Source organism: Lichenostomus cassidix, chromosome 7 (genome assembly GCF_008360975.1).
Source record: "Lichenostomus cassidix isolate B80296 chromosome 7, HeHo_3.0, whole genome shotgun sequence".
NCBI lineage: Eukaryota > Metazoa > Chordata > Aves > Passeriformes > Meliphagidae > Lichenostomus > Lichenostomus cassidix.
In genome coordinates, this window is record NC_139488.1 from 21187411 (window position 1) to 21211925 (window position 24515).

The window sequence follows — 24515 nt, forward strand, 5'->3', positions numbered from 1 at the left end:
AAATTTCAAATATATACAGTGTTCTGACCAATTTTTTGAGTGGGTAACAGAAAATACAGAAATTTTACAGTATAACCTCAGTTTTCTAGCATAGAATTCTAGATCCAAGATAAAGTTTTACATAAGCTTTGGTTGAGCATTCAAAGAGAAATGAGTTGCTCAACCTTTTGAAGATCACCCATGGCTAATTAAAGACCTGCCAAGGCTTTACTAACAATTAAAAACTTGTCTTTAAAATCCCCAAAGAGGAAAATGCAAACAGCTGTTTTAATTAGCAAAACAGCAGATACTAATTAGCTTCTGTAACAGAGTATGTTGGTCCTTTAAGGACAGGACCAATTTCAGCCCAAGTTTGTTACCCATTTAAACTACAAATAGAAGGACTGGAATCAGATGCTTCAGAAAAAGCATCCGATTCCTCATGAAATCAATATTCCCCAACTTCAAGCACACAAAAGAGAGATTGTTATTTTAAGTAAACTTTTATGCTTATCCATCTTTTAGTTTCTTATCTTCCTGGAATTGAGTCTTGTACAGACATTTGAGCAGGGACTGAGGGTACTTGAAATGCCTTGTGATGATCCCATGGGGATGAGAATTGTGACATCTCCTCTTCTGGGTAAAAAGGCCACTGAATCTGGAAAGAGTAAGACTAATATGTGCACATTTGCTCAGCAAGCCCATGGAGTTTAGGCTGCATCAAGTCTGCAGTAAAACCACTGGGCAGCTGATGTAGAGTTGTTCCAACTGAGCACATCTTTTGGGACTGGTTCTGAATAACTAAGGAAAACTCAAATGAAGGAGAAAGGAATGGAGAGAAGACACTGGAATTACCCTTTTGCTGTGCTCAGAGCACAGATCCTTGGAGTCAGCAGATATGCTCTAACAAGACAATATGCATTGATTGTCAATACACTGCCATTTTCAGCAATCAGTTTTAAAGTTCAAAAAATGTAAGTCACATCCCATAAGAGCTATATGTCTGCAGCTAGTCATTTCGCTGTTAGTGGGGTCAGTTGCTTTGGACATGATTGATAATAACAAAGATATTGCTGCAAGTTGAAGATACAGTATAAATGCCAAATGTGAGCTGTAATACAAGAGTTTAAAAGGCAATCTATTTGTACTATCTACACAGAGTGAAAGAATAACTGAAAACATAGGTATGAAATAACAAACTTATAGATAACTACAGAAATACTATATCCCATAAGTTTGATATCAGCAATATAAAATAATTTTGATATACATGTTTGAAAACACCAGGCAGTGGTGAAATTTTTCTTCCAAACATCTGGAAGACACTTGTCCTTCAGGAACTGTGTTTGAAAAATCTGAAACTATTGTGCTGGTATTCCAACACTGTAGGCCAGGACAGGGCAATAGGTGTAACTGGAGGATGACAAAAACTGCTCTTTTACCATTCTGTGTGCTCTGCACATTTTCCATTCATTGCTCAGTTACCAAGAGCAGGCAGCAAATAAGCATCACCCTTCAAAAACCAATTTGAGATTCTGATTATTGAATGGCATTCCAACTAAAACCAACAACATTTATTTGTAAACACAAGGATTAAAATGAGAAAACATTTTCACAAAATACAGACAGAACTATGAATGTACCCTTACAAGCAGGACTGTTAAACTCATTTCTCTGAAATCTCAAGCAATATTATGGGATTCAGCTAACCAAAAATACAGCTACCCAGGAATCCATGTTTCTACTTGTGTTTATGCTTTCCATTACGTATTTTAATATCTCAGCTCCACCTGCTAAATGGTTTTTGAATAAATTTTTGTCTTAGGATAGCATTTCAACATCTGATTTTTAAAATGAGGACATCATGTTCCCTTTCCCTTTGAGATGGCTACTTTGAAGTGGTAATGGGGAAAAAATGCACAAAGACGGTGCTATAGGAAGGTTTTCAGAGTAAAATACCTATTTCATAAAAGGTGAGTAAAGTTAAATAAGAGGATATAACCTCAGCTGTATGCGTGGTCTATTCTTGATGTCTATTGCTTTCTCTTCAAATTAATATTCCTTTGTCTACTGATTAAACTATTAGAGAGAAAAATATTTTCAGCATGATGAGAGTATGTCATAGCAGAACTACAATTTCGCTAATTTAACTTGTTCTGTGTATTAAGATATATAATGTACATTCAGATTCAGGATTTGCTAACTATTTTTCTAGTGATAATATACACAAAGCTCAAATGTTTTCTCTGTTGCTGTGTTCTGTTTTTCCCAGCTTCAAATGCAAATGAGACATTTGGTTGAGACACTCCTGTTTTTCCAGTGAACAGAAGATGTGGCACTGTTCAAGCACTGTTCCTGTAGGGCCCCACCCTGCTCATGCAGAGGGTTCAAATGGGTTCAGAGAAATAATAAAGACATTTCTGGAGAGGGATTGTCATTGAAAATGCTTTTTAATGGCATTTTAGTTACTGATGTGACCAAGCTTAACTGGCCTCAGGACAGATTAGAAGCTTGTCCTTCACTAGAACAAGATTTTTGTTCTCATATCACAGAAACAGGTCTATGAGGTTTTACTTCTAAATGAAACAATATTGATAAAAGAAATTCATTTTTTCATTCACCAAGTAGATTAGTACCTGTCTAAACTTCACAATAAAGTAAAGCTGTTTAAAGGCAGTTAGATTGAAAATCTTGTTATTAAGAAGAAATTGACTTTGGGCTACTGAGATGCATCTAACAATCCCACTTCAGCTCTTGGAGCTTGTACCTTAAATGCCAGAGAGGTTAAAATTAAGGAGGTGATCACCTTATAACCTTTTTAGATCGGTAAAAATTTAAATTTGGGAAAAACACCCAAAACAAACCAAGATAAATACAATATACAAACATTACCTGAATGTCCTGCTGCCAGTGAAAGTATATAAATCATCAGCACAAGGTTACAGGAAGAGATCATGAGTTAAGTCTCATTAAATAAAAATGAATAGAGACCTAAAACCAACATCCCTTTAAGACCTATTTTTAATTCTAGGCTAAGTTGAATATGTTGAAGCTTTTCCAAACTTCAAGTCAATATATTTTTTACTTAAGTTAATGTGTCCTGCTTGTACACATTCTACTACTTCCATAAGGCAGCATAGTGACTAAATAGCTTCCACATGTTAAGACTGCAACTACTGCAAACTTTTCCTGCTGTGCTCCTTGCAGAGAAAACAACCTAAGGGGAAAAAACCAGCTACCCACTGTAACAGTTTAACAGAAGAAATCTTACTTACGAGTATTTTGTCAGCAGTTCCAAACTATTATGCATGTTGATTGGATATGTCTCACTGAGATGAAACAGCTTCTCTAAGGCCTCATAAATGAAAATGATGCAGATAAGAGAAGCAAATGCTTCTTCAGTAAACCGGGTAATGTAGCAGACTAGGGAGCTTGCATCAGTTGCAACAAGGATGATGCACAGGATTGCAGTCCACAGCCCAATGCTGGCTCTCAGAGAAAGGTACGACAACCCATACTCTCTAAAAATAAGAAAAAAATTAAACACAGTTAACCTTTTGTCCAGCCACAGTGAATGGAAACAAGGCAGCTCCAAAATTTCCTTTCTGGGGACAGACTGAATCAGAAATTATGTACTTACTGTGAGGAGAAGATACTATCAAGTCACCTCCTGACCAGAGCTCTTCTCCCAATTAACAGGACACAAAGAGCTCCATCTCTACTAAAATGGTCACATGAGCAGCTTTGAGAGTAGTCACACACATGAAGTGTGTAAGTTCCACTCACTCTTTATCCCATATCCTGCTTTGTGAAGAGCCAACACCTGTCAATTTCTTTTTAAGCTGTGAAAGAGTAGCTATAACAACATCCATCAGGATTCTTTAAGCCTATTGCTTATGAAAATAGAGCTCCTAACACACCAGGTGACATTATCACAGTGAACAGAAAGGTCTACCTGGAGGTGCTAGAAACTTTATTTGGGTGCTAAGTGGGGTTTCCTGCTCTATGTTGTTCAAGAGATCCTGGTACAGAAGTCCCTGTCACAGCAATGAGTCAGAAAAGCAGATAGGATAGCAGAGAAGCATGATGGCTTCCAAGATGGAGATATAATTTTTACCCACACTGTGGCAGAGCTACATCAAGAACAGCACATTAGCCTGAGTGTGAGTTCTTCTCACATGAGCTCTTCTGCCGTGACACTTCAGCCCCTCTGTCAGGTGAGGGAATGGCCTGGTCTGTGTTAGTGACTATGGAAAGAAGGCACCACTTCCACTGCACTTACTTCCTTGATGTGAGGTAATGCCTTTCAAGTTAGGGATGAGATAAACCACTGATTTAAATGGGTTGTCTCAGAATAGAGAATGATAAAATTAAAAAAAAAAAAACCAAAAACAAAAAGCCACAAATAGCTTGAAGCTGTCATTCCCTTCAAAACAGCTGGGGAAATAGCTTGAAGCTGGAGAAGGAGATTTTGAGACAAACAAAACACCAAAACTTAAGAAAATTAATCTTTACATGTTACCAATGCACTGTATAATTTTCGGACTCTGCAACATAATAAAGGCAACAATTTATTTTGTAGTGCACCACTTAGGATTTCAATTTTGGCATCGGTGTTTCTACTTTTATCTAACACATGAAGGATGATGAATATCATGATCTTCACTTACTTGCAAAATTTGAATAAGATCTTCTCAAACACTAAAACTGGTCCTGTGCTGCCAAGTATAGTGAGAGGCTGTCCACCAAAAAGAGAGTAGGCAATTCCAGTCATGGATGCTCCAAACAGGGATTCTATTGCACTCTGAATATGATATAGAGAGAAGTGTCCATGAATTTTCAAAAACGTTCTTTCTGCAATGTCTTAGTCTGTAGCCTTCTAAACATTGAAACACCAATATTTAAAGGTGATTCATGCAACAGTAAGGAAATACTAACCACAAAACTAGGCATGTAAGTTAGTTTTAAAAGTTCAGATTTAACACATACTATACGACCTTCAGTTGCTTCTCCCAGCAGACCACCAAATGTGATGACAGGAGACATGCAAGCACAGTAGAGAAACAAAAATGATGCCAGACACTGCAGACTGAGAGCATCCCTGAAGTCACTCCAGAAGAAAGGAGCTTTTCTTTTGATATCTAAAATTAATCCTCCAAAAAATCTAAAGAAAACATAGAAGAGCTCATATTAATTAAGGTGGCACACCGAACTTTCTTTTACAGTATTGCTTCAACCACACTGCAGAGAAGTAGTGCTCCTTGATCAAATGATACATACTCTTATGTTTCATCCTTCGTAGCAAAAAAAGTTTATAGGAGGCCTGTCTTTGTAATTTCAACCAGGAAATTATTGTGCTTTTAAAACAAACTAATTTCCACATCTCTTTTACAAATTCTTCATCTAATCATCCGGACCCAAAAGTTCTGAACAATTGCTTGCTCCCATGCAATAAACCAAATGTTTTATTCCATTAAACAATTCTTTACATTTGCTTAATCAGAGAGCTATCACAGTGCCTATTTGCCCACACATTTATATATAGAGCTTCACATTCTTTATTTGAGAACCTGCTCCTAAATACACTTCATGATAGAAATGAATATATGCTACCATTTCTCAAGGACAAGAACTGTCATCTTTTGTCATTTACACTATGTCAAGTATAATCAAATATTTAGGAACAGACGCTCCCTTACAAGATACCATACAGCTAAAGTAAATAATCCCGCAATGCTCTTTTTCACACAGGCACACAATGAATCAGATGCTACTGAGGTAAAGGAGAAGGTGCAGTGCCATTACCTCCTAAATATTAAACCAATCCTTCAAGCTGTCAATTAGCAGGTTCACTGGTGAGAGAACAGCTTCCAGCTGACTGGCCATCATCTCCTGTGCCCCAGAGTAAACCAGCACTGCAGCTCAAATCTTTAGCTCCACGCAGGTAGGAGCAGTATTTAAATATCAAGAGGCACCAAGGTAAAAGAAACATCTATTGCCCAGCTACACTGCACTAGGGCAGCCACTGACAGCTGATGCACTTACACCACACCATACTAGATAAGAGAAAATAACTATTCCTTGGGGCAAATTCTTCATTCTGATGTATATTGCAGCCACCAGGGTAACCACAGCCTCATGTGCCAGGATGTAGCATGGCTTACTGAGGTAAAAAAGAAATGCTAGAGCTGCACAACCCAGAAACTTCAACTACAAAATAGCTGTAAGCATTCATAGTATATGGCACAATACTATTCCAAATTTTCCTTCATGCTGTACAAAACCTAGAAACATTAATCAAGTTTAAGACACGTCTGGCCTTTGTAAATAATAGAGAAAGGAGCCTGCAATAAATAAAATGAGAAAACTCCAACCCACTTGCCCTCTCCTGTTCTCTGCAAACTAGCACATATTGTCCTCTTCAGCTATGTGGTATCTGCAAATCAGGACAAATGCCTGAAAGAAATCATGTGCCAAGATACTTCTGAGAGAGAACCAGACCACTGTGATTCCTTTTGGGCATTGCTTTGAACACTTAAGATTTTGCATATGTTTTCACTAACTTTCCAGTGCGTTGCAGTTCTGGTCCAGAGTGTCCCCCAGGATGTTCTGCTTCCCCATGGGCTGCAGTTCCATTTGGCACTCCTGGGATTTTACGCTTCTCCTACCAGAAGGAAAAGATACTTCTCAGGTCTCTTAGCACCAAAACATAATTTTAGTAGAAAAAAAAACCCAAATGAACACTTCTGGAAGTTAAAAGCTTAAACTGTTTTTTTTGGTTTTTTTTTTTTTTTAAGATTCATCAACATAACCTCTTCATAAGCTGTAGAGGAGTTCTATTACCAGACAGTTAATTGTGGAATTAGAAGAAATTAGTAGAAAGAATTGTGATTTTTTGAAATTTAAAGAATTGATCACAAAAAATCTTGTATCAGAAAGCATTTTAAAGAGTAGCAGCCTTTGATCAATTCTTGCAACAAGCTTAGAACAAAAGCAAACCATGGCCATTTTGAATAATCAGGGATCCTTATGACCACTTATCCTCGAATTTAATCTCTTTAGATACAACTCTCTGTATTTATTCCGGAGACAACTAGTACTAACTAAACCAAATGTCGTCACCATACTGTATGCTTGCAATTCAAGGGTTCTCTTAAAGAAAATTAACCCAAAATAAAAATAGCATGCAAACTATAGTGGTTCTGCTAAATGCTAAACTAATGAGACTTAAATCTACATAGCAAAAATTCATCACAACTTTTAAAAGTGCCTGAATTTCACACTGTACAAACCTGAGAGGGAACATTTTTAGGTGGTTCTATTCGAATTGTTGGGTCCCACTCTCCAGGAGGCAGAACAGTAACTTGATCAAGAAACTCATCAATTCCAGATACCAAGTCGTTGCGGTCTTTTGCTTTGTAAGCAACATCATGGAATACCTGTGAAAAATCAAGAAGTATATGTGGGAGGAAAAAGAGATGGAAAAAGGAACTCTCTCTCTGAATTTTTTCACAATAGCCCCTTTTCCCCTCTTCTTTGAAATAGAACACACTTTGTAAAGTTCCCACTGAACAATCTCAGCTTCAGCTGAAGATAGTACTGTAGATAGCATATAGATCTCATAAAAGTTCCAGCTGCTACAGAAAAACATCCTTATGGCTGCTAAATATTCTAGAGATTTTAGAGCTTAAACACAATTAAATCCTCTGGAAAGCAATTGTGTAAAATGGAATTCTATTGGTGAAGATATCTTCGCTTGTGAATACTGTTTCTCATTTTGGTATCTCCTTACTGCAGCCTAATCTGGGCTGTCACAGGATCATGAAATGAACTAGAATGCTCTTTGTCAGCACCAGAATGATTAGCCACATTTCATCTGAAGGATTGGAGATTCCCTATTACACCTCTTCAGTTAGTACAAAACTGAGCCATGAATAAAACCAAACCATGAATAAAAATACCTCATCTGTCATTAGTGTTGCAATTGATCTTCCAATCTCATGGTATTGTTGGCCTTTACCCAGTGGTCCAAGAAGAATAAATAAAAATCTGCAAATAAAAGGTAAATTTGAAAAATTGTAAAGGGTAGATGGTTGAAATTATCTATAAATATTACAGAAATATTTATCTAAAATGTGGACTAGAAGAATCTCTCAGATAAACACTATATATAATCTCCTTCAAGATCCTCACACATGCATTTAAACATGAAGCTCTGCTTAGAAAAAAAAATGTGAAAATAACTTCCAAAAATACATCATAAGCTTAACAGTCAGTCTTGACTGAGACTACCAAAACCTCCTTACATAACAAACCTTAACTTACATAATAAATGTATGCAATTATAATCTGTGTACAGAACACATTAATTTATTTAATTTTGTTAATTCAACAGAATGGTTATGGTTACATAAATTATTGCAATATTGGAGAAATTAAATTAACCCAAATAAAAATAATTTTAAAATGATTTTTACCCCCATTAAGGCTCTACTCAAGCTGTAGGCAAGTAAAGTTCTATAAAATGCAGAGCATTGGTTCAAATTAAATAACTGAAATGCTCAGTTTTGCTAAAATGCAAATGACAGTATTTTGACATATATTACTAAAATATATTTTTATATACACATTTTTGCAGAAATTCTTAATTGTCAATTTGTAACTATTTATTTTTATTTTTGCCAAATATCAAGAAATCTGTTCTTTTCCTTTTGGGGGTGTTTGCTTGGGGATTTTTGCTTTGTGGTTTTTTTGGGGGGGGGTTATGTGTTTTTGTTTGGTTGGTTTTTCGTTTTTTGGTTTGGTTTTTTTGTTCTTGTAGTGTGTGGTTTGGTTTTGGGGGTTTTTTTGTTGTTTTGTTTTGGGGGTTTTTGTTTGCATTTTTTTGGGTTTTGTTGTTTGTTTTTGTTTTGGGGGGTTTTGTTGGAATGTGGGGGAGGTTACAAGAAAAGGCTTCAGAGGTTTTTTCCAAAGCTAATTCAGTCCCTCAATGTTCCTTATGCACAAACAAAAATTAGAAAAAATTTTAAAAGTCATATCCAAAGTAACTACAAATTACAACTCAAATAAAATGTTACTGTCTATCTGATTAGGAGGATCTGAGTCTCAGCATTGCATTTCATAGCATAATCTGAGTGCAATACATGAGTGTCCTGAGTGTCACAAACAACTGGATTACACTAGTGCCTTCTGTTGGAATTCTACTTTTATAGAAACTAAAAGAGGGAAAGGGAAAGAGATAGAATATGTATACAAACATATGCACAAATACAAGAAAAAAAAAATACTGCAGTAATAGTTAAGTCAGTGAACTCAGATGTGGGAGAACCACCCGGGAGTTTTGATCTGAATGGGCCCCAGCAGGACACAATGTAACCACAGATCTATCCCAATCCTACCTGCTTGAATACAAGGTTTATTTTAGATATTTTTTAAAAATTCCTCTTATTTGTTTTCAGAATCAAAGCACTTCATCAGAAAAAGTTTCAACTTAGAAAAAAATTAATCTAATAAAAATTAATGGTTAAAAGTCACATCCTCTACCATGAAAAGTAAATTTTTGAAGTAGTACAAACCTTTTGAAGCACACATTTACAGCATGTTCTCCATCCATTCACTCACTATCCCTAGCTAACCAAATCACAGTTGCTTTTTGCCTTTTGTCAATTCCTTCTTCATTTTTCTTAAGTTCTGTACATAGTCACACAGTGTCACACAAACAGCTTCAGTTCCAGATGAAATATTCTAAGAAGCTGAATATTTCACCTTAGTATTTCCTCTGGATAGTATAGTATTCAGTTTGTATAGGATAAACTGTGTGTTATACAGTTTAAACCTACATTTATATACCTGTGAAGTAGAGAAAAACCAACCAGGTTCTGAATACACCCACACATCATGATCAGGGTGAGTGGAAGGCACCAGCAGAGAGATGCCTTTGTTAAAGAGCAAAACAAATTCCTAAGTCAGTAAATGATGAAGCTGAGGGTTACATCACCCTGTCTCCACAAGCTATGCAGGAAAACATGACGCAAAATCAACCCAAATGTACCTGGTTGGAATTGGAACTTCAGCCAGTCCCGTAAGCAGCACTGCAGGAGACAACCGAACAAAAGCCACAACGGCACGGTCCAGGAACTCCAGTTCACCAACTAAGATGTTTGATGCCTCAGCTCCAGGTGGTATCTTTTTCATGAAGTGTAGGTCAACCTGGGAAAGGTATATTAAATTACAACCTAAAAATCACCCACAGGGATTTTTTTCCCCCGATTTGTTGACAGAGACTTTCTGGTAACTGTACTATAACCTTAACTATTTCAACCATGCAGTTTCCACTGTTCTTGTCTGTTGACCAATATATATTTTTTTAAATAAAAATGGTTCTCTAAATTAAATGGCTGGACATTAACTATTTGATTTTTCTTGGGAAAAAAGCACTGCAGAATTAAATTATAAAGACAATAAATCAAATCCAAAATATTTTTAAGAATACAGGATTAATTTCCTATAATGCTTTCTGTCTATAATCATAACAGCATCAATCCTTCATATCAATCATAACAGTGGAAGAAATTAAGACATCATATTTTTCCATAATTATCAATTCTGGAAATCATTAATTCATAGATCATACTTGTTGTGTTATTATCTCACTGAGAAGAATAGATTCCACGTCACACAATTTTTCTTTTTCTACTCTGAAGTAAATTTTTGTTTTCAGATTTAATGGAAGACAGTTGCCCTTCTGCTGAAAATAGCAGAAAATAAGCTATCATGACCACTGACTGTCTCAGGAGCAAACTGAAGGAACAAAGGAGAAGAAGAGCTTTGCAATTTTAGGCAGTGATGTTGACTTATGCAGGATGACAGAAAAACAGAGACGCAGCTTCATCACGACATTGCTATAATAAGCTCAAGGTATTTGCGGAGGAATTTATGACTCTAGACTTCACTCTGTAACTAAGCCTGACATGGAGTAATAAAGTATATAATGTATGTTTGATTTAATTATGCACCAGTATTGTCTACATTTCAAAATGCACGAATTTTGTCATTTGCTTTCCTTTTATTAATCTAAACACAACAACAGCAACCAAATCCAATATAAACTGTTAAAGTGGACCATTTTAATGTCTATCTTACAGCCATCTGTCAGTACTAGTTTGCATAGTTTTTGGTAATATTTAGAAAATTGTTTTCTTGCAAATGGCTCTGGCACTAAATCAGAATTCAGATATAACACAGTTGCCTGTGTAATGAAATCTTGGTTTGCTGAAATCACAAAGAGATATCTGATGCTTCCATAAGCTACAAAAGATTACCAAACAATTCACAATGTTAAACAAGCACCAAATCAACCTGGGAGGTTGGAGGCCAAGTAACTTTTCAAGGGAATTGAAAAAGTGAGGTGAATTATCACTCAAACCACAAAATCACTTCAGGATTAAATATATAACTAAGATTCACTCTGCACCTAATTTTGGTATTATTGATTATTTGTAATTGAGAGGAAAAAAGCAGTCTTTCAGACATGTAGAAATATGCATTCTATGCTGAGTTTACCTTGTAAAGTGATGGATTTAACATTTAAATGCATTTAACATTTAATAATTAATGTCCCATATACAACATGCTACTCTTGTGACATTGAGGTCCTCTAACATACAGATCACAAGATTCAAATCTGAAACAAACATTCTGTCTCCTGTCTACCAGAAAGTATTTCCAGACATATCCTCTACTATTTATCAGCTTGAGATTCTAATATTGTCTAATATTGTTTAGGTGTGAAAAGAGCCCCATTATAAGAGAAGTAGCTGGCAGAGGAGCCAACTGAGCAAACACACCAAACCCCAGGTGTTGCTTTCACTACATAGCGAGAGTAGAAGTGGTCCTGGAGTGAATTTATGGCAGTGGCAGAAGCTACATGTTTTAAATGTTTCATCTAATCTGTCCATGTTACATCTCTTAGCCCAGAAGGTCTTTAGGTGGAGAAACTTGATGTGCATCTTAATCTGCACCCTAACCTGAGTCACAATCATGACCTGACACTAAACAGACCCGCCAAGCTCCAACTAAATATAAAATTTAATAACTAATGCAGAGGCCATGTCCCTCCAGGGCAACTCAAGGACTGAAAAGAGTGGGGGACATCTACCCTGAAACCAAACACAAATTGACATGAAGACAAACAAAATACCCAACATCCCTCCTTAGTAAAACATTTAATCAAATTTATTTATAAGCAGGATCAACTGGTATTCAAAACAAGTCTGTTGCCTTGCATGGTATTTGAAACACCAAACTCTGTCAGGATGGGACAGGAGTTTGATTCAGAAATAGTGTTTCCACGTGGAGCACAGGAATGTTGCCATGAGAAGGGATGTGGGCACAGTCTATGCATTTTGTGTTTCAGGACAGTTAAGGTTCCCTTCAGTCTTTGGCATAAAAAGCAGCAACGGGCCAGATGCAGTTCTTAAACCATCAACCTCATTCTACTCAGACAGAGGCTAAAGAGGTGCTGTGCCAGATCACCTCCACAGCATCCTAGGAACACAGTCCTGGTGGTGGCAGCAGAGGAAGAGGAGTGACACATTTACAAACAGCACAAACCACATCTCCCTCTCCATGCTGCTGAAGTAACACTCAAGACAGCTTTCAGTGCCTGTCTCACATTTTTCATAGATAGATACCAATACAATCAACACAATCTCAATGCTGTATCCACATTAAGTCAGCTTTTTGAATCAACTCCAAATTTGGGATATTAGAAGTAGCCCAAGGGAGACAGATTAGCAAGGAGAGAATATGTAAGGTAGTCAAAGGTGCTTTTTTTGTAGAAGATAAATGAAATTAATACCTGGAACAAAATTAGAGCAAGAAATCACAATACTCAAGAGAAAATTAGTGTACTGCTCTACTTTCCTCTCAATCTGTGCATATAATTCCAATTATAACCATTGGGAGTTATTGCAACAGCACATTTCAAGGGGAAACCATAGTTATGCATCTTCAAAAGGATAAATGGATCTATTTAAAGTCAATCAAAAAGAAAGGTATTAGATTAAAATCCTTTACTGTTATTTCATTCCTCCAAACCAAAGTTGTTCCTTTCGTATTCCTAACTTCCTTGTTGGTATCTCTCACTGTTGAGGTTAGCAGAAGATGAAATGTTGATTCCTTCCAGCTACTTTAAATGGGAAGAGCTCTTTTAGTCAGAAAAGCTGCAGCACTACAAAAATAATGAGTGAAGGAGCACATGATGCAACTCCCATCCGTGTTTAATGCAAACAGAATTGCAGTTAGACAACTGACAGCAATTTGGATCCTACAACAAACAAAGCAACTGGAGAAATGTTCAAGAAAAGCACTGCTGAAACTTATGTCATTCCCTTCACCTCTGCATAGCTTAATTTTGAATAGACAACTTTATCTCTGTTTTATATCCTTTACAAATTTTACATCTGGATAGTAAAGCACTTGCCAAAACAATCAGTTTTACTTAAGATTTTTAATATAAATATAATGAAAGCAATATTATACTTGACTCTTTCAAGCATTGTAATTTTAGTTTGAAATATTTTAAAATAATTAACATTCAATTTTTAACAACCTGTCACTGTAGATGTTCTTACAGCCTCTCTAGAAATGTGGTCCATAATAAATACATCCCCAGCCAGCTTCCTTTTTTCTCATTGTCATTGACCAAAAGATCTGTTTTCTGTCTTATTTCTGCCATATACAATTCAGAGTCTGGAATGTTCAGTCAAAAACTCAAATGGTGCAAATAGCTACTGCTGCTAGGAAATAAGTCTGGCACCAGATGGAGCAATCACATAACTCTACTTTTAGCTCAGCTGCACTAACATTAAAATTCAATAGGCTCAAAGTGCTGTTTAAATCACCTTTCTTCACTTACTCAACCTTTGTTGTACTAATGTGTCACCTGAAGTCATCTATCCCTGTCAGACCTATCATCTGTATCCATTGTGACTGTCTTAGGTACATATAGACTTCTTAACCAAATTAGGATTCTCCTTCACATTAAAGCTGAGAAGCTGTTTGCTTTTCTTTGCTATCTAACATTGAACTGTCATTGCAATCTCCACTACTGAAGAGTTAACATCTTTTGTAAAGTGTACTGAAATATCTTGGCTTGCCAGAAGAATTAAGTTATAGGTTTACAGAAACACATTCTGTTTGAGACATCTGGAATCCACGAGCTCAGGTTATAAAAAGCATAGTTTGCATTCATACATCACTTCTACAAAAAGTAAAAATCTGAGGTAAATGTGAAATACAGGAATTGTGAATTACTTTCCTACATAGATAATTTTCTGTCAACTTGTAAAATTCTCCCTACAAATATACACCTATGATACTAAATTTATCTGTGTTCCTAAATTGTGATTTCCTGTTATATATAATTTAGCAAGAAAATGTAAGATTCTGTTTTGTCATACACAAACTGTGCTGCACTGCACACAAAACTTAAATGCTAAAGTAAAATCTACACTTTGCAGCTTTTCCTGACTTGCATGGATTCATTTCATTTAATTTTAAATATATATTTGATAGTCAGGAATCCCTGTTCACCATCAGTGAACACTTACCTTGCTAAAGTCAACAGTGCTGTTTTCTCTGCTCACATCATTTTTGTTTTCATTACAGGCTGGAGTAGCCTGTGGGGAAACAACCTGACCTGCTAAAAAAAGTATCATTATTACAGCATACTCACAGTTCTATAAATAAAGCTACATCTAATGACATAATTATTAGAGATATGCATATATTTCATACCATACATATATGATACACCTAAACATGACATTTTAATTAAAAACTTATTTAGAATAGCACATTCTCAAAAGACAGAACATTCATCATGCGCAGTTAGGAATGTGAGAAGGTAATTTAGAAAATGTAAAACATACTCTCAGATATAAGGAGACAAACCTTCTATACCAATTAATGCATACAATTCTTAAGATATTACATTTGGGGAGAATCCTGCCTTCACATTCTTTTGTAAGTAATTTGAGAAGCTGCTAATTTTGGGCAATATCTGTCTACAACAGTAATTCTCATTGACTTACATAGGATTATAAATTTTTATAAAGTTACTCATGTGTATAGGAAGTGCTGGTTATAACAACTACAAAAACACATAAAAGTGGCCTGGTATCAAAATAAATATGTTGGAAATTAACTGCTTTATAAGCTTAGTATTGAAAAATGTGATTATGGACATGTATAAAACAAATGTTTCCGCAAACACATTTTCAAAACATTCCAGTGAGGAATGTGTAAAATATTTTAAAGAAGTTTTAAAAATATCTCAAGATGAGAAGTGTTTAAACACATCTCAGTCTTGTGGAAACAAAGAGCAAGCCTTCTGACCAACCAAATTTTGCCAACAAAAGCTCAAAAAGAAAAACAGAGTTAAGTAACAAGCATATGTCATATAAAGCATATTTTTAGTTAATGCCAACATTGCCCCTTCACATGGCCAGAGTCCACTGTGCACACATCGAGGACGGCAGCACACAAACCCCACAGGGCACAGGCCATGCCCTGCTTGCTTTCACTCTTTCTCCCTCTCTGGCATGTCAGAAACCACACACAGCTCTGAACACCACAATAAAGTACAAGAGAAAGTACCAAATATATGAGCCAACTATCTCTTACTGCCCTAACACATACCCAGGAATAACTACAGAGTCCAACTGGCCCAGAGTCAGCATCTCGTGCCCAGCATATATTTGTTTCCATAGCGAATAAGTCTCTCATATGACTGAGAAATGATGATGTGAAAACATTGGTTCTGGTGAAAATCAACCTAAACTTGCACAGTAACAAAGACCATATGTTCATGATATTTGAAGATGAAGATGAAGACAGTCAGAAAGTCCTAAGCTAGGCACATTGTCTGGGCAATTCCAAAAGCCTCAGCATGTTCCCTCATGCTGCTGGGACTCACACTCACACTCCAGGCATGTCCTCAGCCACAGCCAGGACACAGAGCACTTTGCAGCATCCACTCTGAACAGGACCAGAGACTTGCAAGAGCACCTCAGCCACTGCCAAAATGCTGAAGTATCCAGTTTCTGTCACAGCTGAGCACTACAGCATCCCTGACTAAGTCTGATCATGAATTCCCAGTTGAAACACTTGCTCAAGGAAAACGCTGGTTCTCATGAAAATCAACATCTCATTTTCCACTAGATAAATCTCCCATGACACAAACCAGGTTTTAGACTCTTGTGCTGCATCCTGGCAGCATAGATAGAGATATTGCACTTTGATTAGGTAGAACAGTAACAGAATGCTTAAAAGTATATTGCTAGAAATCTAATTCTTAAATGTATCCATCTTTAAACTGCAAGTATTTCCATTTTTCTCTCTGATTCAGGACAAGGACATCAAAATAAGAATAGAAATCAGGGCTTTTGTTCAGCTCTACAGTGAAATAAACAGAGAATGGCAGACATGACAAGCATGTTAATCTAAGCAAGTAGAATAAAAATAAAGTCAGGATTAGAAATTACATATGACAAAATAAAGGACTGGCTTTATAAAACCACATATTATTGTAAATTAGAGGAATAAATATTAAAAGAGGCTATTAATTCCTTAATGTCACAGGAGACAACTTTGGCAAAACAGAAGCCAGAAATTCTTACATATGCAAGGTATTTATAAACAGCCATTCAATTTGTCTATTTTAATTAGAACTGAAAGAAAAACAGAGTTCCACCATTGTTACACCATCACCTTTACACTATGTATTCCAATGCACTACTTCATATTGTAACTCTCTTTCTGTATTGTTTATTTAGCAGTCCTTGAATTATTTTTACAGGAACCATCATGTAGTATTATAGCCATTAGAAATAATTAATATAACAATTATATAAATTTTATTTCTGTACTATTTTTGAGATTTTAATAACGTGACAAAAAAAGCCCAAAAATCCTTCCACTTCTCTTAATAGAGAAGGCATAAAATGCTCAGGGAAACTTTGTGTCTCAACTTACTTCCAAAAAACTTCACATCTAGTAATATAAAACCTGCTGACTCTTAATTTTTTCCTTTCACACACTCCTCTGTATCCTAGGATATATGAAAAGGGAAATAGCTGTAATAATTACTCATACCAATATACATATTACATTATAAAGATGTTAGAGGAAAGTAACAGAAATAGTAGTTCATTATCTTTCTGTTGCTAATTAGGCATTTACACTTTTTTTTCTGGACCCAAAAATTCGAGCAAATGAGAGCAGAAATATCTGCCAGGGAAAAAATATTGACCAACAAAGGAGTTAAAGCATGGACCACCTGTTTTAAATACTGAAGTTTTAACATCATAATTGGAGGTGTCAAAAGCAATTAGCATAACAGTCCAGAGGAATTTTAAACGTTGTGTCCACTTTTCTTTTAGGAGAAAAATATGTAAAGATATACATATAAGGAAATAAAAGCCACTACCAGTAAGTATGTGAAGTTTATAAGAATAGCATATGTTCTTTTCCTGTGCCAACAGAAGACCTCAAACTTTGATTTACCCATATGCTGGAGTACGCTGAAAGAACACAAGTTTTACCTTGAGGCAGAAAGACATGTTTTAAAAGCTCTACAACTTAAGACAGCTTCCTGGATCATGCAACAACACGTTTGGGTTTTGGTTTTTTCACTGTATTGAGTAACAATCAAAGACACAAGGTAGAGGCAACAGGTAATCTCTTTTCACAAAAAAACCCCAAAGTAACCCCAAACTCTAGCCAGATTTAAACATTTGTCATGGTTTATTACTTCTTCTCTTTGTGCTGAAAATATGGGATTTAGGCTGGTAAGAACAGTGAAGGCATAAATCATCAACTCCCTATAAGAGGGAATAAGAGCAACAGCCTCACCATTCTGCTCTTTCCTGCCCTCTCCTCAGCAGCTCCATTTCTGCACTCCCAAGCAAAGCAGTTATCTACACACTGTATGGGGTAAATAGAGTATTCTGTTTTTCAAGCCTGCAATGTAATACTTTGAGACATTATAAATCTGAAGTCTCGATTTCTCCTGCAGTTCATCTACATAAAGCACGTGAAGAGCTGCATTCTTGGAGAATTCAACAGAGCCATTCAGGCATTTCTATGCATCAACTGCAAAATGTGGTATAATTGAAATATCCAAGGTATATACAAAGGAATTTAATACGTAACAGATAAAGACATGCTAAAATTGGTGTAACAGCTTTTCTGTGTAATAAAAAGCCACTATCAGCACAGTTTTAAATATTATCTTTTAAAACATTGGCATATATAAAAAATAAGTGTCTTATTCGGATAATGTGAAATTGCCAGAGCTTTGAACAGGGCAAGAATTCACACAAAATATATTCTTTCATGCAAAGCCAAGCCACTTATAAAGCAGAATAAGGTCCACAATTTTACAGTGATAGAAGTTTGCATTTGCAGATACAGTTTTGCATTTTTGAGACAGTCCTGGCAAATTGTAAAAAAAAATTAATACCAGCAAATTAGTGTCATATTTAACATATTCTTCCTCCCTAAAATGTAAAACTCAAGACATTTAACTATGTGCATTGTGGTTATTAATAAAAATCCAAGATGTCTCTAGAACATCAACGACAAAAATGCAGAACAATGTAGTCAGACACAAATCACAGTTAATGGAAACAAACAGTATGCAACCAACACATCAAAGGAAACTAAACCAGGAAAGAAGTTGCTTATTTTTCTAAACCATACATATTTCTTCCCATTCAGAAAAAAAAAAAAAAAAAGTGATTTTCAAACTTCTTCAACCTTCAGACTTTTCACTGCAACTAGTCACCATTTTTCCAAATCTAAATAGATAACACTGTCCAGATCAAAACTCAAGATTGAAAAACAGTAGTTTTTTTAAAGTATATGATAAAATTCTAATATAACAGACCAGTGACAGCATCTCTGCAGGCTGAATTGTGTGTGTGCCTTTAGGCCTTGTGATGAAAAACATTTTTAATCAGTGGAGAACCATCCCACTCCCATTGTATCTCCATAACTTCAAGAAGATTTGGTGCTCACTAATGATATGCAATTTAAAAGGATTAGGAATAAGTCAGTTTAGATGTTTTTCTAATGCTAGGCCTGAATATCTCAAGCATAATTCACATGAAGTCATGCAGTATAAACTAAAATGCTGTGATTTGCAGTTTTATAAATTGATGTAAGAAAATGAACTTATAAAGAAATGGCACTGTCCCCCCACCAAAACAACAAATTCTGCACAAACTTCTCTTAAGTGTGCCACAGCTGCTGATAAAGGCCTAAGGTATTTTTTTTATCACTATAGCAAGAAGTTGCATGCTGACAAGAAATTGAGATGAAGACATGGGTGTACATTTGAAATGATTTGAAGCCCAAGCAAGAATAGGTATTTATACTACCTCTGAACCTTCAGGGAGTTTACAGAACCCAAAGGATAGGAGATGAGGAAGATACAGAGATGAGATGAGCCTGTTAGAGACAGACACAACAAAGACAGAGCAAAATAAAGAAATACAAAGATGAATGATACAGTTTTATACATACAGATTACACATTTTATCATGGGTACAAGGAAACGTGGAGAAAGAAAGAATAAATACCAGATGAAAATGTTCATAAATACAAGTTATATTTTAGTAGTATAAAAACCTGTGGAAAATACAACCTGATTAATATATATATATATTTGAGAAGAATCTAAAACAAGAAATAGAGCATTAGCTTATTTAAGCTAGAATTAACTATCTTTGAGTTCACCTTCTCTTCAAGAAAACCTGAAGCAATTCACCTGATCCAGATCCAATACTTCCAGAAAACTCATGTGTATATATATGGCATTGGTTGTGACTTACTCCCAAAATGGAAGTACATGGTTATGTGCTCAGGAATGCCTCCCTACCCTTTCCATGTGGCTCCAGGTAATGTCCATCTTTCTCCACATCATAGTATTGACATGGGAGTTTCACATGCTGTAAGCTTGCTCTGAGTTATGGCATAAATGCTTGAACTGATGTTTAGGAGAGATTGGGAAACTGAAGAAGGTGACTAACACCATCACATAGCTGGGAATTTTGACTTTCCAGGACGCTATCCTAAATTAGGACAAGCATAGGCTCCAATACCTCTGCTTGTGCTCATACTGCCACAAAACAATGAAGTCCAAACCAGCCCCTCATATTCATTGAAATAACTGAGAAAAGGCTTAAAAAAGAATGTGCCAAAGTGAACAGTTTCAGCAGCTCGTGCTGTTAACTCCAAAGAACCCAAATTTAATATGCCATTGCTTTCTTCAAGCTCTTCGGCTTCCAATAAACCTCTCCTTGGAATTTCAGAATTTCTCAGAATCAGACATGATGTGTGGTGCAATGCAATTTTTACACTAATGATGTGCCTGCTCTGATGTCAAGGGAAAAGCAGGTGTTATAAATGGCATAAGTACAGAACAGAAAACAGGCAGAAGATCATGTGATTGTGGGTAAAGAACACTTCAGGAGGTGCATGAAAACACAAGTAACTTACTCTGCCATACTTCTCCTCCCAAGTTCCTTCCTCTGGGATTTTAATCAGTATAAGGTCTGTTGGATCTCATTATAAATATATATATATATATATATATGTATGTGTGTGTGTGTGTGTGTGTATGTGTTATATATATATATATATATAACATACACACACCCCTAGACTAAAAGTGAAATAACCAGTCAAAACCTATAAACGTTTATATGATGAAAACTTCTTTTCTTAATTACATTTTCATGGAATCAGCTGCTTTTCCATGCCACACATGCTTAAATTCTGAATTTCAGAGCCCCTTTTATAAAAGGGGAGAGGCTTCTGAAATTATTTTAGCATTCCTCTAACTATAGAGAGGTGTTACATATTTGCAGCTGCCTTTGGCTTTTTAGACCATGTCATAGGAATTTACAAACACAGTTCTGAGGTATCAGAGTGACAAACCTACTCATCTCAATAAAAATGGGTTAAATTGCTTTGTAAAACAAACTTTCTAAAGATGATTTACTAATGAAAAATATTTATATTTTTACCTGTCTTTTACAGTATTTATGCTAAAATTACTTGCCACCCTCTATTTTGGGTATTTGGTGTCAAATTAGCCTACAAAAAAAATCATTTTTCCTGCTCTTATGCCAAATTTGACTGTCGTTTTTTATTGGAACATCAAAAGCAGGCTTTTAATTCTCACAGTTTTGATGCCTAATGAAAAGTGAAAGTTAAACACAGCATGGCAGCATTAAAAATGCATGGTAAATCCATAGCACCCTGACATCTTAGCCCTGCAGAGGATGTGAAGAAAAGCCATTGTAAACAAAAGATAATACTACTAAATACAAAGCAAATTAATTAGATGGTCTGACAGACTCTTAAACAAAGAAAAATGGAGGGAGAACATATGTACAACTATCTTCCAGCAAAAATATCACAATGGCCTGTCAGTGGTACTGCCATATATTGATTTAAAGTTTATGTATTAATTTTCAGACTTTGCTCCTGAATATCTGAAAATTGACACATTGATAGGCTCCTATTGCGAAGAAATTGGACAAAGAAGGGGGTTTAAATCCTCAGCTGTACCACATAACCCACACATCAGGGACTTAGTACTCTGAATCACCTATTCTACAATCAACAGACTGCTAAGGATTGTTACCCTCAACTGTCTAACACTTAACCCCAAATTTAACCAAAGAACTTCCTTTTGTGCAAAATGTGTGTCCAAGTTCCCCTGTCTCACTTCAACAGGTACAAATAGTGGCCCTTCTAAAGCTCCTGACTTGTGCTCTTTATGAAAACTCTCATCTCTGACAGGGATGAACTGGGCTGTGAACTCAGTTTTTGGACAAGTGGGAATAAGCAGATTAAAATGATGCCTTGAATGCATTTTACCAGTTTGTACTCAAGAAACAAGATGTGTCTCTTACATTGTTGTCCAAGCACACTCTTGGACGATGTAAGTTTTTTTTATATCCCTTAATTTTTCTTTCTTTTACACATATTTACCTTTTGCTTTTACATGATTCAAAGTTATATTTTAACAACTCATTTTTGTATTACTATAAGTAGCTTGTACAGACACTCCATGGCAATCTAAAAAGGAACATATAGCTGAGTGAGCATAACACTCTAGCTGAACTCCAGCATTTGGGTCATGAGGCACTGGCAGAGAAAATGATCAGAAACCTCACTGCTACCCCTGGTCAAGCTTCTAAGAACAGCAGAGCTCCTGAAAGATGAGCATTTCAGAGTAGATTCCTGCATAATTTACACAGCATGGCAACTTGTATGGCAAGTTACACAGGGTAATGAAATAACTAAGAGTATGCCAGAAGAGGCACAGTTAGTATACCTGAAACTAGGCAGCTCTCCAGAATTCTGTATTTTCCCACTTTTTAAATCCTGGAGTACTCAGGCAATAGTTGCCACTCAGACCTGATAGCTGCTTATTTGTTGTTGTCTTGAAAAGCAAAAAAATTCTAGTTCCTTTTAGAACAAAAATCTTAGATTAGATTTTCCTTTTCTAAAGCTAATGCTATTTTCAATGCACTTTAGGCAATAAAATAAGATTCAGACTTTTTAAGGTAACAGGGCAATAGATTATAAGAGAGAAACTTAAAATAAACAAATCCTCCTTGTTTTATCACATCAATTTTGAAGAGGTCAATGCAGGAGACTGCCAAATGTGCATTAGCACTTAAAGGATGCAAGTAGAAAAGCAATGATTCAAAGTGATTAAAAAACATCTGTGTCCAAAAAGTTCATGCCTGGAACTTTTCACTGTAATTTAGATAAAAATCTGAACTAGTTTCACACAAGCATCCCTAAAAAATTACTGATTCTCTATAGGGTCTTCTATTTTTTATATACATATATACTTTCTATTATGCCTATTGGTGCATTTAATTTAAATTAACACAGTAAAAGTGTCTGAGAGATTTTTTTAACAGAGGTAGGAGTACTCTGAGACATTTCTACATAAGCACATGAATTGGAATTCAGCAGCTTTTCATCTTGCAAAATAGAGACAGACAAATGAAAAACTGTAAGAATATGTCTTACTACTTAGAGAATCACTTAACCATGATAAACCACTTAACCACTATAAAATTAGTGTGTTTAATATGGACTTAGATGCTGTCCTAATGAGAATCTATTTTTTTGGGAATTTAGGAAGAGCTAGGAAGGTTGCCAGAAGAAACTTGGGCAAAAGCAAGATGTTTCTGGAGTGAATTACTGCATCAGTTCCACTAACAGACACAGAAAGTTACCGAAATTGAGCTGATGATAATTTCACAGCTTGCCCTGAGGGGTCTTTTTAAGGCAACTAATGCCTATTTGTTATATAAGATCTAGTGCAAAAAGCTTGGTGGAATGCAAGCTGCAATCTTACATCCTGTGGAAACTGATTAACAGGATCATTATATCATTAACTTTCTCTAATGTCTCCTGAATATTGGTTTAAAGTCATCAGCAAAAGCTGTATAAACTATTAAGAACATTGCTTTAAAAAGGATGGACAATCATCCTACTTTTACTCTTGTGCATCCCTATGCATAATCACACACATCTTAGTAAATACTATTTTTTCCTTACTCTTAAAATTGTATTTTGACATAAGTAGTATTTCTACTTAATATTCTAATCAGTTGAAATTATATGTGGCCTTTTAGGTCTGAGAATCTTCCCCAGGGAAGCAACTAGATTTAGATCTCCTAAAACTTTATAACAGCAATGATTGAAACAAAAGCATCTTCCTTGAAATCAAGTTAACCTTTATACCAAGAGCCCCCTCATTCCAGATCAGCCACACAACTACTCTTTGCCCTTCTATCCTCAGACCACACAGATTCCTCTTGCAATCTGGACTTTCCCTGTTCTCTGGCTGTTTCCTCACCCCCCACTTCCCAAGGTGATAGGGGAGCTCAGCAGAGCTCTGAAACAGAGTGACGGCAGAAGGGACTGAGATTTCACTAAAGTGAAGGCGATTTCTGGAATAAGAGGTAACTGAACAATATTTGCAAAATTTGGCTGCAAATTTCATAACATAGAGCTTTTTTTATGCAAATAAGGAAGAGGCAATAAGAAATGATCTTTCATTATGATGACCTGCAACAATAATACAGCCTGTAAAGTCTTCTGTAAAAGCAAGAAAAACAAAAAAAGTTACGGCAACATTTTACTCTAGAACCATTCTGCAAACATTTCTCATTTGCATTAACCTGATTTTCCCAAAAGGGATTTCCTGAAAGAACAAGTTACGACTCTTGTGACATCTCTCCAACAGTGTCATCTTGAAAATGTTTGTGTCATTTTTCAACCCTTCAAACTCATCTATAAAATCTGAAGCAGCAGTTGAACTCTAACTAATGCATACACTGTCATAGACTTAGAAACAATTTCAACAAACCACTGCATTTTAAACAAATAGGTTGTGGATAGTCAACAGAAGCCAAAAATAGTCCTATCACATT

General features: G+C 35.8%; 2 protein-coding genes across 10 annotated transcripts in view; one reads left to right on the forward strand and one right to left on the reverse strand.

Annotated features, from left to right (window-relative positions):
- DPP4 (dipeptidyl peptidase 4) overlaps positions 1-2410 on the forward strand; it is a 76350-nt gene extending 73940 nt beyond the window's left edge. Inside the window, exon 26 of the mRNA XM_085066642.1 lies at positions 2252-2410. Coding sequence (XP_084922768.1) covers positions 2252-2302 — 51 coding nt within the window. The 3' untranslated portion in view covers positions 2303-2410. The remainder of the gene's footprint in view (positions 1-2251) is intronic.
- The window catches only part of SLC4A10 (solute carrier family 4 member 10), a 158125-nt gene that overhangs the window by 33877 nt on the left and 99733 nt on the right, over positions 1-24515 (reverse strand). For 7 of the 9 annotated variants that reach the window (XR_014853494.1, XM_085066634.1, XM_085066632.1 and 4 more), the window contains 8 exons: positions 14592-14683; positions 10031-10188; positions 7941-8028; positions 7272-7418; positions 6543-6643; positions 4969-5143; positions 4650-4783; positions 3255-3500 (listed from right to left, as the gene is read on the reverse strand). Coding sequence is in view for 8 of the 9 variants with exons in the window: in XM_085066634.1 (XP_084922760.1) it covers positions 3255-3500; positions 4650-4783; positions 4969-5143; positions 6543-6643; positions 7272-7418; positions 7941-8028; positions 10031-10188; positions 14592-14683 (1141 nt within the window). In the remaining variant the exon portion in view is untranslated. The remainder of the gene's footprint in view (positions 1-3254; positions 3501-4649; positions 4784-4968; positions 5144-6542; positions 6644-7271; positions 7419-7940; positions 8029-10030; positions 10189-14591; positions 14684-24515) is intronic. The other 2 variants (XM_085066633.1, XM_085066639.1) reach the window with 1 other exon arrangement.